We start from the raw sequence: 19,145 nt of genomic DNA on the forward strand, positions 1-19,145 counted from the left end.
GAGCCACTCTAGCAAATTAACTGAGCCTGAAGAGGGGGACAGAGAAACCTCTGATTCCTAACCAGTTGGTCAGAGGTACAGGCATAACCTAAATCTGCAATTGGCCTCTAAAGTCTAAGGAGGGTGTTTTTGGAACCTCCAGTTTACAGTGGGTTGGCCAGATGCACAGGTGACAACCTGGACTTGAGCAAAGTGTCTGAATTGGGGGAGGGGTCCTTGTCTGGTGGGACCCTTAACCCGTAAAATAAGGCACACTCTTTAGGTAGGTAGTGGCAGAATTGAGGTGACTGTAAAACGCCCAGCTGGTGTCTGAGAATGGCTGTTAGTGTAGGAAAACTCACCCCCCTCCACGCACTGGAATTGGGTGCTAGACAAACTTTTACTCAGAGAGATACTTCCTAACTCAATGCTAAAGATAATATCTTCATTTTATAAACCAGTAAACTAAGGCTCAAAGCTATTAACATAGTTGCCAAATGTTCTTACAAACATTTCCAGAATTTGAATTCAGATCCCACACCAAAGTCCATGTAATTCATTGCTATGCTACACTGTCACTTAAACAATAACTTTTTTAAAAAAAGGACTAAATCCTACAGGGCTCTACTGACCTTGGTATTAACCTCTTTACATTCAAAAACATCTGAAGCAATCGTGTATGTTTACAGTCAAGAAAGTCTGCCCCTCTGGAATCAAGTCTCCCAGTGAGTGCTTAAGTGCCCCAAGTGGCACCTTGGTATCTCTGAGGCCCTTGGCATGCAGGGAGGGCCAGCCCAGCCCAAAGCCTGGGACCAGACATGACAACAAAGCCACAGGACGGCTTCTTCAGTTCTGGCCTGAAGACCTCCACCAGTATTTCCACTCACTCCTCCTCACTAGAGACCCTCCGTGGAGTCTCTGGATCACACAACAGCAAAGCAACTGGGTCATGACATGCCACAATTCCTTGAACTATTCACTGGATTCCCCCCCAGCAACAATTTCCCAGCTTTGAATCAAACTGAGTTATTCAGATTCAGCCTTCTTAGCTCAAGATAAAGACAGCAGATTGGCAGTGTGGGGTTGGGGGTCATGTGACAGCTTAGCCACTTCCTGACTCCATGAACCTGAACAAGTCTTTCTGCTACTTCAAAGCTTAGTTTTCTTATTTCGAAGATGGGGCACACTATGTCAGTGGATCGCTATAAAGAATAAGAGGGGCAAAAGTTGTGAAGAAACTCTGTAAATTCTGAAGTCATATAGTCGATAGTTATTATTACATATGATTATTATGATACATATAATACGCTATTATTACATATGGTTAATTTATAGACATTTTGCATCTAAGTCTTCTTTTTTTCACAGATGTTTAGAAGGTGGCCTTGGAATCAGAGCCCTTTAGATGTGGTGTATCTTGCTTTGGATAACAAGTAAAGCTCTGCAGTGAGATAGCTAAACCATTAATAGAATCCAAAAATGTAGTATATTACCTGGGTCCCCTATATTTAATGATGCTGTCTTTGAGAGTCTTCATAAAATCTGTAATCATTCTAGGAGGAAAAGTAAATAGCAAATATACATTATGATGCACTCGAGGAAGAGACAAGAAAAAATTAATCACTATTGACAAATTTTCCAAACCAAATCAAGAATGTATGTAATATAAGTGCATAAATGTACTGTCACCTAGAACAAAAGCATTGTGGTGCTATCCAAGCAAGCCCAGTACTTTTTTTAAAATATAATTTTATGAGACAAAGCTTTAGTTTTCAAGATCTTCCAAAATATTCCTTTTGCTTCCTCCAATACAAAGACTGCCTCATTTCCTGCAAATTGTTTTTCTAATTCTGTTCAAGAATATCAACTTCATTAAAACTTTAAAGACTTAATCCTGAGTTATGGCTTGATGAGATCTCTGTGGGATGAAAGAAATCACAGTATCTGCTATTTTAAAATGTTCTTACAATGGAAACATAATTTGTTGATGAAGATGCACTGCTGTAGAGAAAATAGGATTTAAAAAATACATACAAAATATCAGTTTAAACCCTAGGGTGGGTTTCTGAAAAGAAAAGCTTGTTTTTTTTGTGTGTGTGTGTGTTTTTCAACAGACATTAAGCCAAATACCATTTAATTAGACTGATTTTGTAGTTCAGACATGAGTCATACTATTAAAAGAGAAAATACCATAAAATGCTTGCTATAAATGTAAAATATCATTTGTTATATGAATCTAATCTTGATGTATATATATTGATCAAAATTATTTCAATTTATAAAATCTAATTTATATTCCATAGATCACACGATTAAGCATCATTTCCTCTTTTTTGTCAGTTTTCTTGAAGTTTCAATGTTCTGTGATGTTTTCTTCATCTATGTAAAAGGATGTGTTTGACAGTAAATAGTTGAATGAGTGTGCTATTAAATACTACACACCTAACAAAACAAGTTGGAAGAATACCGAAATATTTTGAATAGCCATAACTTTTATAAAAGTAGAAACCAGAACTCAGAAATATAAGACAATAAAAAGCAACAAAATTTAGTAAAAATTATAATAACTTTTTTGATTTATTGTGTCTACTCACTGTAAATATACTACATCATTTTTTAAAAGGGAGGGGCATATAAAACCAATTACTTAAGTTATAAAAAAATATCTAATTTTCTTAGGTGAAGAATTATCTCTGATTGCTGATTTTTTTTAATGCTCTGGTTTGAGGGGAGAAATTAAATTATAGAAAAATAATAAAAACATAAAATCACTTAAAATACATAGATTTAGGTTTATCTAGTTATTCTGTACTTTCCAGAGAAGCCCTCATTTGAAAGATGGAGTAATACTGTATGACCTCCAAGATTCAGGGCCACTCCAACATTCAGAGATTCTATTAGGTTGGTGCAAAAGTAATTGTGGTTTAAAAGGTTAAATTACTGCAAAAACTGCAATTACTTTTGCACCAACCTAATATAAATACCTTTCCCTTCTTGACTGTGAATGCTATCCAGTACCTGTAGTAACTTCTGAGTCAAAACATGAATAAATACTTTTGGAGGCAATCATTTGTACAGGTGTTTCTATTCAACAGTAAAACAAATGTTGGAAATGAATGAGCCACGTAGGTAATTCACATGGATGTACTAATAGCCTTGATACAGCAAATTCAGAGGCATCAAGGTTTAAGCAAATAGTCTAGCAGGCATGGACCATACAGGTATTTCACACATAAATAATGAATGCTTCTTTCTTTATTAGAAAGTGCAAAGAGAAATTGTCTAAAGGCTTTTTAATGGTTCAATGCCCTCAGCCAATGTCCCAGTTCAAGGTCTCCAACATCTCACTTCCAAAGAGCTACAGCCCACACAGTGCCTAAGAGTCTAACTATTCCTAGACTGTCTGTATGTCTTCACTACTGGATTTGCTTCTATAATGCATGCTAGCTATAGGGTGGTCATTTTAGAACCTCAATTGCCTTGACTTAGCCTGTGCCTCTTTCTACCAGTTACCTCCTCTACCCTGTTCCTATTCTAACTACAAAATAACAACAACAACAATGACAAAAATCCATAATGGTAAAAAACAAATACAAAAAATTATTTCCATCCTTTAAGAAAGGACACCCAGTTCTTCTCTATACTACTTTTTCTTTGTGTTGAATTGCAAAGAACACAGGCAAGAAAAATCAATTGGATCTAGTTCTACTCCCAATTTTGCCACAATAGAGCTGCGTAACATTCTATAAACCACCAACTTGCTCTGACTCTAGGATTTCTCATCTAAGGCAGAGTTTAGCTGCTCAGTCCCAGCGTACGCTATCACATTGTGTGCCAGGAGAACGATCACAGAGCATCTGATGTGAAGCAGACTCCTATAACTGTGTGATGTGAGGTCTGCCCTGCCAGTTCTCACATTTTCATTCTGCAATATCACGATTTTGAAATTTGAGACCTTCGGTGTGTAATTTCAGTATTCCCACTGCATTGATAAAGTTTCAATATTATACATATCAAAACTTGGTGAGCTAAGACAAGAGACTAAGAAACATTGAATGTGTCAGCCATGAAATCAGAAATATAACCGTGGCCTTTCCCATCCAATACCTGGCTTAATTTCACTGTCTCAGCCTCACTCCCCTGGCAAGTCAGGTCAATGAAATGTGACTGCTTTACCATTTGTGACTCAGTTTGTAGTTCACAAGGATATGGTTTAGACGGGCTAGTGAGTTCAAGAATAACTCAAATACCAAGTGAACATAATATCAAGTGCTTATAAAACAGATTCCCTCAAATAGTTTTTCTTTCTTTCTGGTGTTTAGCAACTTCCTCCCAATCCAGTTAAAGCATTCTCTCTGAAATTGAGATGTAGAGGTGCTATCTCCTTATAAAAATAGGCTCTTCCCATGCTACGTGAATCATGGTTGCTGACAGCAGATCAACAGAAAATGTATTTGTCTTTGTTAGTAACGGTTATAGCACACCATCATCTTCCCAAAAAGCTTTTCCATACCCCACACTCCTTTTCTTCTGAGCTAAGCTTCAGAACAACTGAAGTCCATGGTATAGAGATAAATGCATGTTGCCCTTGCACTGGGTATGTCTTAACAGGTAATGTCATCTCTCTGCCAGATTATTACTGTGATACTTTAGCTAAGGGAAGTCACCAGGCAGGATCCTCTCTGCCAAGATGTACACTAAATAGATGAAAAAAAGGAGCAGATTAAATGAACACTGAGGAAAAAAAAAAAAAAAAAAAAAACCCTCAGCAATTCCCTCAAATTCTCTCTTTTCTAATGAGATGCTAAGGAAAAGGCCACAGGAAGCAATTTCCCTATGCAAAATTCAGCCATGCAAATTGCTCATCTCCAAATCAACTTCAACAAAGATCAGGAGAGTTTATTTTATCCATTCACAAATGCAAGCCTCATATCATTGTTATTACTTCATTTTGAACTGAGGATGCTGAGTAGGATCTATTCACAAATATCATATAATTATCCCAACCAGAGTGCAAAATCAAGAGACTGAGATACAAGAGTCACATTGAATTCAGTGCCTTAAAGTTCCTTGTAGACCACATAAGCCCTGATAGAAGATAGCCCCTAAGTGATCACTGCACAAAACCAGGATTTTAATTTCCCTTAATGTGAATTATTTACTGTGTAGAGATAACTCTAGTTTTTTGCATAAATCTTCACTTTATGAAATGAACAGGCTATAGTAACTGGATGCAAAATAACACAGACTTTAGTAGCTCCTGCCTTGGGATCACAATGATTTTTGTTTACTTCTGTAATTTACTATTTTATCAACATCACAGAATAAGAAAAGGAGCCCACTGCAAAGAGAAATGCCCTAAAGGCGAGATAAATGTCATGAAAACCCAATGGAAAAATGAGATGAGATGGCTTCTTCACAGGACTTAATCCCAAATTTCTAAACTAATTGTGAGCCCCAATTGTCCAGATTTTCCAAGTGTTTTCCTCATCCCAATGACCCTAGCCCATATGCTTCATCCCTAGAACCCAGGAGAACATCACAATCAGAGTTACAAAGATGCTAACCTAACCCAGTCGACTAACCACAGAGAGCCAGCTTTCTTTCTGGACAGTATTTCCTTTCTGTGGTCTATAGTAAGGATAGAATATCTACGCATTGCCAATGACCCTACAGGCCACACCCAGAGGATCAATCAAGTCTGGTGGAAGCACAGATCTCAACAATTCTACTTTCTTTCAGGCTGGGACACTGGCCTGGCTTGAGCTGGGAATAATTACTCTGAAACTCAAGGTATCCAATTTCCCTTTGTAAACAGAGACACATCATAGACCAACCATTTGAGTTTAGGTCCAAAGAAGAGAATGAGCTTCAGAAAGGCATGCCAAGAAAATCTCTAACAAGTCCAAGTTTTCTTTACACTCCCTGAGGACAAACTGCAGATATTGTTTTTTCCCTTAATGTGCCAAAAGTAAGTGTGAGTGTGCAAAGGATGCGAGTAACAGGGCAGAAAAGTTAATGAGCAGAGCCCTTGGAAACCACGAGAGCATTTGGAGGAAGAGCATACATAGGAAAAGGAGGTCTATTAAAAAGGAAGTGAAGGGACTTGTAGGGAAATGGGAAGGTGAGAAATTGACTGGACTGTCTAAAAGATGCAATAGCAAGTGTTGCTGGAGAGAGTTAGAAAGAGAATAAATTTAAGTTTGTCTGGTGCCTACTACGTGTCCATCATGTGTCAAGAACTATGCCAAATGTTATGAGAGATACAGGGAGAAAGGGTTATTTATATTTAGGTCCTCAGTAGGTAATATAAGGGAGGGATGGATGGATGGATGGATGGATGCATGGATGGATGCATGGATGGATGCATGGATGGATGCATGGATGGATGCATGGATGGGAGAATGAATGAGGAGGTAGGTCACTGCCCTCAAGGACTCTACAGGCTATATGGGACTAGAAGCATCTATACAGGGAACTCTCATCCTAATCAAACTGTGGTTAAATCAAAGTATAAAGTGTTTTCCCGATTATGGGTGAAGAAGCTATTAACTGACAGAGGGGGGACTAAAAGAGAGATGTCGGCAAATTAGAGGAGAAGGTGGGCCAGAATGGAAGAGGGGAGGAATCCTGGTTCCCTTCGGAGTGCCCCTCGGGGTTTGCAGAAGGAGAAAGGGTATCAGCCTCTGGGGAGCCCACTGTGCGGGCTTCTACTGACCTGGTCTCCGCCTCACTGGCCTCTTGCGGCCACTGCAGAAGCGCACTTTGCTGAATACCCCGAGGACGTGCCTCTCGCACAGGGAGCGCCCGTCTTTGCTGGGGCTGGACCGGCGCTTGGAGGCCGACACCCGGTCGCTGTTGGACTCCCTCGCTTGTCGCTTCTGCCGGATCAAGGAGCTGGCTATAGCCGCAGCCATAGCTGCTCAGCGCGGGCCCCAGACCCCGGGCTCCCCGGCGCCTTTGGGATCGCGTTCCGCTGGGGCGAGGGCAGGACCTCAGTAGCCAGGAGGGACAAGGCAGGCGCGGGGAGGCAGTGCTAATATTTGAGGAGGCTGCAGTACAGTACCGAAAACCTGGCGCCCACAAGGTTAGTCAGAATCTGGGCAGTGGCGACAAAATGTGTGAAAATCCAGATGTAAACTTCCCCAACCGCTGGCGGCGGGGGCGGGGCAGTCCCAGGCCTTCCTGTTAACTAGACTCTTGCACCCCAAACTTGCACCCCAAAGCAATCCGCATCCAAGGGGCAGTAGGGAGTTTGGTCACACTGCGTTCGGAGTACCAAGTGGAGGGGAAAGAAGGATGTCCAAAACAATAAGCCGTCCCCCTGTTGGATAGGTGCAAGCGTTGTAAGGTGTCCAAAGTACATCTACACATACATACATATAAAACCCGTTTACAAAGCAGAGGCTGGACCACGGCGGGTAGCGTGCCACCGGTAGAAAATACTAAAAAGTGAATAAAACGTTCCTTTAGAAAACAAGCCACCAACCGCGAGAGAAGGAAAGGAAGGCAGCAATTTAACTCCCTGCAGCCCGCAGTTCTGGAGATTAGGAGGTCCGTCCCGGCTGGCTGAGGTCTATGGATTGCATCGCGCTGGCTGCCGTTCTCCGGGGGCTGGCTGCCCGAGTTCTGGAATTCTGAGAGGCGCGAAGTGGGAGCAGTTAGCCGGAGTCCGGGTGAGGGTGTGGGGAAGGGGTACCTCTGTTTCCAGCTGTGGTGAGCAATACTACCCGCCAGCAGCGCTGCAAAGAGAGCGGGAGGCAAGGGAGGAGGGAAGGAAGGAGGGATAAGAAAAGGGGGGGGAGGGAGATCCTCGAGGTCTAAGCACCCCTCAGGGAGAAACCCTTGGGCGGCGAGCACTGGAGATACCAGAGGTCCCAAGAGCGGGCGCTCTTTCTCTTTCCGATTGCTTCCTGGCACGAGACGGGCACAGTTGGTGATTATTTAGGGAATCCTAAATCTGGAATGACTCAGTAGATTAAACAAGCCCCCTTCAAAGGCAGCGATACCGAACGTGTCCTCTCCAGCTTGGCACCCACACACCTTTAACTAGAGCTCCCCGCCATGGTACGCCCGGGGCCGTCGCACCGAGCCCGTCTCCGCACAGGCTCAGAGTCAGTGAAGGAAGAAGGGGGCGCCCTGTTGGACTCCGGATCAGGTCATCGCAGCGTTGCCCGGGAACCCCAGGTTCACGGTGCCCAGCAGTCCACAGCTCACAGGCAGCAGATCAGATGGTGATTACCCACCGACGCGAGGCCGATCACTTAGTCCCGCGCAGCCCATCCTGGCGGAGGAAGGAGGTGACCAGCGTGCTGCGAACACCCGCGCGTCTGTTTGAGTGGGGCGGGGGCTGGCTGTGGGCGATGTCAGCTCCAAGCGGCTGTGGCTCAGGGCAGCAGCTGCCCACCATGGTCTGGCGCCCAGGGAGCAGGCAGGGCCCCTAGGCTGCCCAGGGCAATGGTGGGAGGTGACTTAGAGCGCAACCCGGGCCTCATAGCCTGATGCAGACTCTGGGGGTGGGTCCGGGAGGTTGGTGCCGGCTGCCGCCAACTCGCCCAACTTGCTGCGCGAGTGGCCCCTAGAGCCTCGGGTTAGCGGGGCGACCCCCTGCCACTGCTCCTTCACAGCCACTGGGCCCGGAGGGGCCTCTCAGGGCGGAGTCCCATTCATAGGTTGAGGCTTAGGCGCACTGAGCCATACCGGCTCCAGGACGCCACTGCCGCCTCTCAGCCGGCTTGCTGGATCAGCTCTAGCTTCTCAGAAAACTCCGGGCAGGGACGACCGCTGCCGAGAGGGCAGTGGAACCAAGAGCGGGCGGCGGCGGGAGTACTTCCTGCACTGCTTGCCCACCCTCCAAGACTGTTCGAGCGTGCCCAGGTGGGGCCAGGCTGGGGGCTGGGCTCCTGGGTCGCAGGGAAGAGCCGCTTGATCGGGTCCTCCTCCCCGCCTTTAGCCCTCTGTTCCCAGACTCCCTTCTCCTGCCTCCCTCCAGTCACTCCTCTCCTCTCCCCCTTCTCTGTCTTCTGTCTCTCCCCTTTTCTCCTCTCTACGCAATCCTACGTGATTGAGGTTTGGATGAGAAATTCTCAGGCAGAGCGAGGGAACTGCAGCTCGGGTCTGCTCTGTCCCGTCCCTCCCCCAAGAGAAAACACTACCACAAGCCGTTTAAAGGACCCTGGATGTGGGTAAAGGACCCAAGAAGGGGTTAGGAGTGGAGGAGCTGAGAGAAGACAGTCCACCCTCTCTCCAATAATCTAAAGCAGGTAGAATTCTGTTTGGGAAGGAAGGCAGTGGACACTGGAGAAAGTAACAATAGCCTCTTGGGCCCTCACTTTGGGCCCCTTTTAACTCATTTTGGAACAGGAAAAGTGTCTCAGCTTCCTTGGAAACCAGGTTTCTTTCTATCTGGACAGCTGCAAAACAGGCTCAATCCCTAAAATGAGGGACCAAGTGAGAACCCTACACAGAAAGGAGAATGGAGGTGGGGTGAGAGGGCGACTGTGGGTAAGAGCAGTCAAGGACCAGTTCTGGAGTTCAGTCAGGTCCCAGCACTGCTTGTGATGACAGTGACTGTTACAGGAAACCCAGCAGAAGAGATAACAGCACCCAAGTTATGAAAGCTTTTGGAAACGCAAAAGGAGTAATCACCTTCCATTCATGCCAAGGTCTGGAAGTAGCTATTAGTTATGCTTACAATGTCTCTCAAACTTGTCTTTAAAGATCCCTAATGCATCCCCTTCACAGACACCTCACTAAGCATCAAGGGTAGTGCCCAAAGATTAAATGGATGAGTTTCAAGAAGAAACAGGTGTATGTCGAAACACCCTAGTAGAGGGCAAAGAAAATGCAGGCCCTGGAAGCTACTGAAAATGGATGTGGGACCCAGAGAGGCTCTGGGAACTCTGGATGTGGTCACAAAACTGTGGGCATCACAGAAATTCTCTTAATCAATGAGAAGGATTGAGGTTTGTGAGGTTTAGACCAAGCACTGTGTCAAACAACCCTACTGTGCCTGGGGGCCTGGACCTTTCACACATTCACACTGGGCATAACACAGGCAGACACGAGTATATGGGGCAGACAGCTGGAAGGAGGGTTAAACAGACAAGGTTTCCCGACAGGGGGGCACCCCAACTGTCAATGGGGAGCGAATACCCCTGCAGCAGTTCGGTGTGGCTGAATAAGGGCAGCAAACTTGGGATTTTGACAATACAGACAAAAGCGGCAAATATGTTTTCAAAAGTACATTTGGATGAGGCAAGGGGATCATCACTTAAAATCAAGGCAACAAATAGCAATTAGGCAAATGTTCACATGACACACACAAAAAAAAATGTTTCCCTTCCTTGGCTACCAGAAGATTTGTCTAATTCTCGAGGAAGGCAGGCACAGATAGTACTGGCTGGCATTGGGGGCTCTGTGCCTTTTTCAGTTCAACACCCAAAAAGAAAAAGATCAGCCAAGGCAGGAATCTAGACATGGGCAAGATGGCAGTATGTGGTGAGGCCTTGAGAAAATCACTGCTGAACTCTGAATCTCTTTCTTAGCTTCAAAATAGGGATAATCATTCCCATACACCTTACAGAACTGAATATGTATGTGCAAGCATTGGGGAAACAGGAAAAATGTCAAATGAGTGACAGAGATGATGACAGTGTTTTGTTTTTTAAAGAAACTGCACAATGTTCTTCTGAGATGCTTTTTTAAAATGCAGATTTCTGATGCTTTCTCAGAATGTGAAGGAGGAATCTCTATGAGTAAAGCCCAGGAATTTGAATTTTTAACAAGTTCTTCAGGTGTCAAAGTTTGAGACTTTAATATATATATTAATATATATATATATTTTTTATATATATATTCAATGTAGATAATACTAGAAGAAAGAAATAACCTCAGACTCTCAAAATCTAGCACATTTCCCCAAAACTGCAGTCCCCCGACCCCCCTCACCCCTCCAAAGGCATGGAAAGAGAATGCTTGTTTTCTCATCTTTGAGTGTGTTGTTTTTTGTTTTTTTCTGAGTTTATGAAAACGGATGTTTTGATGCAGAAGGTAACCACTGTAGCAGCCACAAGACTGAAGAGGGTGATGGGGGAAAAGATGAAAAAGCAGGTAACAGTGGCTGTTTGAAGTTCTCCTGTCTTGACATGACAATATCAAGTGAGGCATTCAAGGAACAAAACAAAAACAATAAATGCCAGCTTTCTGAGAGCGACATTATTCCGGTCTTTAGATCTCTATTAAAAGAATGTGGTTATTAGACAACAAAGACTACTTTTTCCCTTGTACTCCTGAAGCTATTTTCAGGATGTTGTTTTTTTTTTCAGCTGTTTAGCTCTTTAAATCATCATCAGCATCATTTACTCCATTTCCCCAGTGAGAAAACGAGGTAAGCACAGGGAAACTTGAAAAGTTATGTGGGACCCGTGTACAGGACCACTGACATCAGAAGCAATACTCAAGTTAATTTTTTGATATCCAGAAATTCATAATTTTCCTCCCTGGGCCAGTAAATCTTGTAAGTTTTCCTCCATGGCTATTAGGACACTTACAGCATCTTTGCACTTTGGGGCCAGGAATAAGAGGAAATCAACCTACAGGATGATCTAGGTAAAACAGTCAGGTTATATTAAAGGGCAGTATGTCAGGGATAGCAATACCTTGATTTTGAAGCTATCTTTCTTTGCACAACTTCAGAACTTTCCTTTACCATTCTGAAGCTATCATGGATCAAAACAGTTTTAATTACTTTGGAGAAAGTTGCCAGATACACATTGAAAATGTAATTATATAATTATATTTCTGACCTCTAGTCAAACAAATAAAACATGAACAATCTTACTCATCTCTATATTTTAAAATGAAAAAACACAGAATGCTTCATAGGTCAAGTCTTCCAGCTCCCAAATCAAACTATTAGGACCATCAGAGTCATTCACCTGAAACCTTGAACTGAGCACAGATCACATCCAAGACTCTGTTTCAGTTACCGAGGGAACTCTATACACCTCTCCATTCTCCCTGCCCTCAACAAGCTTACAGTTCTTGTCATCATATAGTATTTGGCTCTTGTCTTAATCATCCACTTGCTTTATGCTACTGCACAGATCAGTCAATCTCTAAACCACCTCTGCAAAATAAATCAGTGATAATAACACTAGCAGTACCTATTTAACTGAGCTGCTGCAAGGCTCAAAGAAGATGTGACAATAATGGAAAGGATTAGAATGAGCATGCTGTCATTAAAATGTCCGTTTAAATCAGGTCCCTGCTTTAAAATCCAAACTTCCCCAAACAGGAAAACATACCTGGTGATTCATATACATCATCCACTATTCACTCCTGGACACAATGTATTTAATGAAGACTGGAAATCAACTTGAAATGAGTGATTAACCTTGACATTGTAATGGCAAACAAAATTTTCATTAGTGGGATATTATCAATGTCCCTGTTTATCAGGAACACAAAGGAGCCTAGCTCTGCTCATATATTGTCCCACTCAGAGCTCAGGTCCCTGACTCAAAGCTTGGTGAATGTGACCTCAGTAGGCTCTCACAAAAAAAGCTTAATGGGCAGAAGACCTCTTCTCCATGAATTTTATCCCACACAGTAACTATACTTCCATTTTATTTTCTCTGCCAAATTGTCAGTTGCAATAGGCTGGCAAAGAAACAATTACGTTCTAATAATCTGTGAATTCCTTTATGCAGCAACTGTATTTATGGTGCTTTAGTCAACAGCTCAACAATTGAATTTCTACATGTTATATGTTTTTCTGGTTTTGGTGATCTCTCAAAATAAGAAAGATAAAAGATTAAAATTTTCTTTCTGACACACATTAAGGGTAGTATCCTTATTGCCCCAGGAGAGAAATTATCGGTATCTTAGAGAATGTCTCTTTTGATAAGAAATAGAAGATATAATTTATGTGAGCCAATGCTATGCTAAGTTCCCTGTATAGTTATAAGTGCATCACAATTATTTACACATTGAATTCTTACAATAACCCTATGAAGTAAGTTCTGCTATTATCCTCATTATATAAATGAAGAAACTGGGGCACAGAGAGGTTAAGCTGCTTTATCAAGGTCACCCAATTAAGAATTGGTAGAGTTCAAATGTAACCCATGTCATTTATTTCCAGAGCTTTCTGTTTATCCTCTCTGTTACACTTGAAAGAGACCAAAGTTTTGCCACCCTAAAACTGCCTTTTGGGATATTGATTTTTTAAGTTGATTATTAAGAAACAAAAGACTCAGAAAGAATTTGACCCTCTCTCTTTCCTGTCTAAGAGATTCAGATGGAAAGACCTGCTCCAGGAAGAAAATCTCAGCATATTCACCTTAGTCTATTTTGAATTAAGTATGGTAGCTAGGAAGGCTCCGAGCAGGAGCTAGATTACCCCTATGTCCTACTGTTTCTGCGTTGCCTAGAAGGAATTAGTTTGCCATTCTATGGGTTACCCCTAAATTGCCCATTTTAACTTATGAAATCTAAGACCCCATTCCTCACATTTCCTCATTTGTTCAAAATGACATATATACACAATTTTGCCTCACTGCCTTTGGAATTTCCATGCTTACGTGAATCCCCCTTGTGCACGTATTAAAATTTAATTTTCTCTTGTTAATATGTCTGTTATTAGCCAAGCCAGAAGAACTTAGAAGGTGGGAGGAAAAGTATTGTTTAGCCCCCATACACTGTATGTCAATATAAACATAGTACCATGAACAATTATAATCATGTGATAAAATTAATAAAGAATTGGATTATTGTTTGCATTTAAGTGTTTTACTGTTTAGATATCATCTTCCCATTTATCTCATTGAGATTCTCAAACACCTTGTGAGGAAAGGTAAGGAGATAAAAATAACCCAATTTTACAGGCAAACGGAGACTCCATTAAGTGATACAAGCTCCCAGGGTCACCCAACAGATGAGTAAAGATCTATGAGTTTAATCCAGGTCTTCTGACCTCAGAGTCCCTCATGTCCTAACTAAGGCCACGCGGAGAAAAAATGGGAATGTTAAATGTCTTTTCATTCACTAACCTCAAGAGCTCACCTAGCAGGGTTTCAAAGCTTAGAAAAGACCTTGAAGAGATCATTTAATGTTGCAAGCATCCCAAATCTTCTCCCTCTACAGTTTTTACCTCTTAGCCAGGGAGCTAGGTGGTGGTTGTTCCACTTTGGCCACAAGAGGGTAGGGTAGCCTTTGGTTCTGAGAGTGTGGCCTCCACTTCCTTCCTTAGTTCAGAAATTCAAGTTAAGCTTCTTAAGAAAACTACAGGGAAACTAAGTCAAAACAGGAACTGGAGAAATTTATAATAGGATAAATTTACATTTCTTCCATTGCTGTTCCTAAAAATGTGCATTGGTTTGGCTTAAACCACATGGATGGTACTTAGTTATTTTCCTCCCCAGATGGTTTGAGGATGTTAGAAAACCTGCCTCAACTGACTCCCCATTATTTTAGCCCTTCTCTAACTTCCACTGTCACTGAGCAAGTGATACACCTTCTACATAGATGTGAAATGCAGTTAGAAGATTCCCATTGGGATGTAAAACCCCTAAGGTCAGGGAGATTGTCTATTTTGTTTACTTTTCTAGCTCCAGTGTCTAAAATAGCATTTATTATACAGCAGATACTCAATAAACACTTGAATGAGTTAATTTACTCATCCATCCATCTTTTTAAGTCAAAAATGAAACATTTATTGTAATATCAAGAAGCAAACTCAGTTCACTCAAGGTGGCCTCCTCATTTCCAAGTTGATTATTTTGTTTTATCAATACCTCTACAACTATCTGCCTAAATTCAATCCAGCTATTAAAATCCGATAGCCTGAGGGGGTCCATGGTACACAGATTTGTGCTCTGAACAATACCCATCCATCCCCAACATTCAGGCCTATAGTTTTAGTTCTGATCTCTCTTTCTCTCTCTCTCTCTTTCTCTCTCTCATACAAACACATACACATACACACACACACTCATAAAAGGACTATAACAATAAGGAAATGAGAGACCACTGACATTAGATAAAATGAGTAGTCAATTTTAAAGTCTCAGAATATGATCAAAATGACCTTAAAATGGTTTGATAATCTTAACATTCATGCTGTTACCCATCTTTTTGGGCTTCGTTCTTCATGGACCATTCCTAGTTGCTCTCATTTCTAATTTTAGACTCCAAATTTTCAGGGAATGGATTTTGTTGAAATAGCAGTCTCTTACAGCACCCAGCACATGACTGAAACTCAAACTATATTATTAAACTGTAATAAGTTTATATTTTGTCCTCTGTGTGCACAGAGATCTGGGTGCTATGAAAATAACAATTAATGAAAGATCTTGTGCTTGTAGGTATTTGATATTGAGTATGATTTTATTTGAAATGACTGAAATATGCAAACTGGTTAGAGGGAACTGTTGGGAGCAAATAGGAGCTGGACAAGGAGACCGGTAAGGTCATCTCTACTCCTAACATTTTACAATTCTTTAAAAATACTATGTAAAGTAGAAAGAGTGTGTAATTTAGTGTAAATAGTTTTTTCTTTGCATAAATAAATGTACTCAGTCTGTCTGAGGCTACATTTATTTGCCTATAAACTGACTACTATATAAGACCTAAATTAGTTAGAATAATATATTAAAAATATAGCACAGATTTTGGAAAAAAAGTATGAATGAGTGAATGAATAAATGAATGAATAGATGGATGGTAGATGAGTAAATAGAGGGATGGATGAAATATAGTATCTTTCATATAAGTATCTCTAAATTGTCCTTGTTAGGCTAAGCAAAATAGCTCAAAACAAAAATAAAAAAATATTTGGCAAGCTTTCTTTCAGAATACTGGAGAGCAAACAAAAAAGAATTCAAGAATTTCAGGTTAGTAAGTAAAAGCACTTAGTGAAGTTTGCATTCACTTAACAATCATTTTCACATAAAACTATATCCTCCTGTACCTAATTTTGTCCAATAATCCAGCATATGCAACAGGAAGTCAAGGGGATACTGCTATAAATGGCTGTGTGTTTACAAAATCTAAGCCAGCACAGATATATAGATATACCATGTTTCCCCGAAAGTAGACCTAGCCGGACCATCAGCTCTAATGCGTCTTTTGGAGCAAAAATTAATATAAGACCCGGTATTATTATATTATATTATATTATATTATATTATATTATATTATATTATATTATATTATACCGGGTCTTATATTATAGTAAAATAAGACCAGGTATTATATTACATTATATCATATTATAGCATAGCATAGCATATCATATCATATCATATATCATATTATATTATATTAGATCTGGCCTTATATTAAAATAAGATCGGGTCTTATATTAAGTTTTGCACCAAAAGATGCATGGTCCAGCTGATGGTCCGGCTAGGTCTTATTTTCGGGGAAACACTGTAGATGAATGATAGATAGATAGACAGATAAATAGATAGGCAGATAGATAGATAGATATTGGTAAATATGCATTTCAGTGCTCAAACATCCAGAAAGAGATAAGATTATTGTATAAGGACATTTTTAAAAAATAGTATTCGGAGAAAGAAGGAACATAATATTTTTGTAATGTTTTGGATAGGATATTAGTATTTAAACTTGCAGTTTTAGCTAGAAGGAATCACAGGAGGTCATCAGCCCATTGTAGATAATGTATACATATTGTAATCAGCTAGAGACCATAAGGAAAGAGACTTCTTCAAAAATAAGCTGGAAAATTGTCTCTGCTTGGTTGAGTATACTAAGATGATAGCTATGGAGAAGAGGTTGAAAGTATTTGAGGGAAAGGATGGATAGGGTAGAAAGAGAATGGAAACTAAGGTTTATGAGGCACCTGCAATGCACCAGGCACAGTACTGGGTTCTACACAGGATGTTTTACCTAATCCTCATGATAATTCCATAAGGCCAACATTGTTATCCACATGTACACTGAGAAAACTGAAGGTCAGAAAGGTCAATTCCTTGTCTGAAGTTCAAGACAATTCAAACCTGAAGTTCTAGAATTCAAATCCAGTTTAGCTGACAAAATCTAAAGCTCTCATCATGACTGTTTTAGATGATGAATCCATAATATCAATGTATAAGGGGTGCATTTATGTTACTGAAGTGTTAAAAAAAAATAAAGATAACCTATAATTCAAGGCCACTGAGACTCTAAGTCAGAGACACCCGTGCTACTTGTTCCCCAGGGATCACAACCTTGTTTGAAGTACTAGTTTAAAACTTGAGCCAGGAAAGGAAGAATTGAGGAAAGTAGTATCTATCTTCAAAGGTCTGAAAAGTTCTCACTGAAAAAATAAAGAGGTATCATGTGTGTCCAGAGGCAAACTCGGATTCAGTTAAGCAGTTACACATAATGAAGTGCAGACCACCCATGTAGTCAACTTCTTCACATAACAAGGAAGTGAGTTTCCCACCGACAGAGACATTCCAGTGGAGATCAAGAGCAATACCACAGGAGCAGAGGGGGTATTCTATAAAATGGTTACAGTCAGCGCTGCCTGGGTACAGAGAAGGAATCAAAACCCTCAGAGGCTGCAGCCAAGGCAATACTTGGCAAAACTTTTTGTTGTTGTTGTTTTGAAGAAAGTGAAAAGGTAAAGATGAATGAATGGTGAAATTGATTGCTAATTGGAAAAAAAAAATAACACAGTAGCATGGAGCAAGATTCAAGATTCAAGGAGACTGTCAAGGGAAGCATATGAAGATAACCCTGTGAAAGCACAGGGCTAATACTTCTTCTATGTGGTATAAATATATGTTGCAAAGGCTGACATAGCTGATTAAAAGGGTTGCTGCTTAACAACAACGGAAAGGCTAAATGATAATATTCCTCTGAGTTCTGGCATTCTAGAGTACCGGAAAGAAAACATCCGAACCTATTAAAAGATAAGTGAGGAAAGTTCCCCAGAAAAGGCCAGTTTAAAAGCCCCTAGGGTGTTAGTCAAAACCACAGTGGAGTCTGTGGAGGATGGTCATTGACCTTCTAGATTCTTGTTTAGAAAATGGTAAGAGACTTTAAAGTAAGCAAAAGCTAATGAGCTTAAAGGTGAACAGAAAACCAAAGGAAAACGATTAGAGAGCAAAGAATAGTATTAGGAGATCTATGATGGTTCCCTGAACAGAAGGTCTTCTGTGGGTAAACTGTGGGCTCATGAAGCAAATACTCTGGCCTGCCAGTTGCTGTTTTCTGCTATAAGATCTATCGTTTCTACTGTCAGTAATCATAGAGAAGTCTGGAGACACAATTTATGGTAGAATGAAGGGAATATTTAAATCTATGTACATATTCACAGGCCTAGTATCGATTTCATTTTTTAGAAAGAAAGAAAGAAAAAAACTCACGACTCTGAAAAACTAAAAATCTATTTGAGAAAACTTACTATAAACTGAGAAAAATCCTTACAAAATGATTTCTCAGCTAAATGTTCCAAAGCACAATGAGGAAGACGGAGAGATATTAGATGGTGGCTCCACAGCTGTCACATACATGCAGTTAGGAATTTTGAAAGGAAGCCATCCCACTTCCTGCTTGACAATTTTCAACGTACTATTACAAAGTATTATCCTCAAAATTAGAGAGTAAGCATGTGTCCCACTACAAGACATTTCTGAGAACAAAGTTGCGTGAACATAGAAGGGTAATTTAACCTGTATTATCAATTTACTCATCTATAAAATGAGAAATTCTTAAAAGAATAACTAATGATCTATATATTTTAAGTCCTCTAATGGAAAGTTACTTTCAAAAGGGTAGTGACATTTAGTTTCAGGTTTTCTGAACAACAAGAAAAAAGTATATAATCCAAGTATTCCAATACTTTCAATGTGAGCACTTTCTTGAAAAAGAAAAGACATCAGTATCTATAGAAAAGACTGTCATGAGAATAAATGACTCTAACCCCAACAAAACTCTAAGCTGCTAAATTCTCCCAATTTTGGTTCAAACTGGTTCTTGTATCCCTGAATGAGTGGTGGTGGAGGAGGAATAACAAATGATGAAGTGGTATGTTAGTTGTAGAGATGGCACAAAACAAAATAAAGCTGTCTCCATCACATATGGATTTCAGAGGTGTTTTTTTCCCCAGAGTGCAATATTTTCGATGACTGTTAATAAGGATTTTTGCA

The 19,145-nt window shown here is 40.7% G+C and overlaps 1 protein-coding gene across 3 annotated transcripts in view; it reads right to left on the reverse strand.

Annotated features, from left to right (window-relative positions):
• The window catches only part of FGF12 (fibroblast growth factor 12), a 519,345-nt gene that overhangs the window by 248,185 nt on the left and 252,015 nt on the right, over positions 1-19,145 (reverse strand). Inside the window, exon 1 of one of the 3 annotated variants that reach the window (XM_019723105.2) lies at positions 6,698-8,926. The exons of the other annotated variants lie outside the window; for them this stretch is intronic. Coding sequence (XP_019578664.1) covers positions 6,698-6,896 — 199 coding nt within the window. The 5' untranslated portion in view covers positions 6,897-8,926. Of the gene's footprint in view, positions 1-6,697; positions 8,927-19,145 lie in introns of those variants that run through there. 3 annotated transcript variants of the gene reach the window in all.

This window comes from Rhinolophus sinicus, linkage group LG01, assembly GCF_036562045.2.
Source record: "Rhinolophus sinicus isolate RSC01 linkage group LG01, ASM3656204v1, whole genome shotgun sequence".
Taxonomy (NCBI): Eukaryota; Metazoa; Chordata; class Mammalia; order Chiroptera; family Rhinolophidae; genus Rhinolophus; species Rhinolophus sinicus.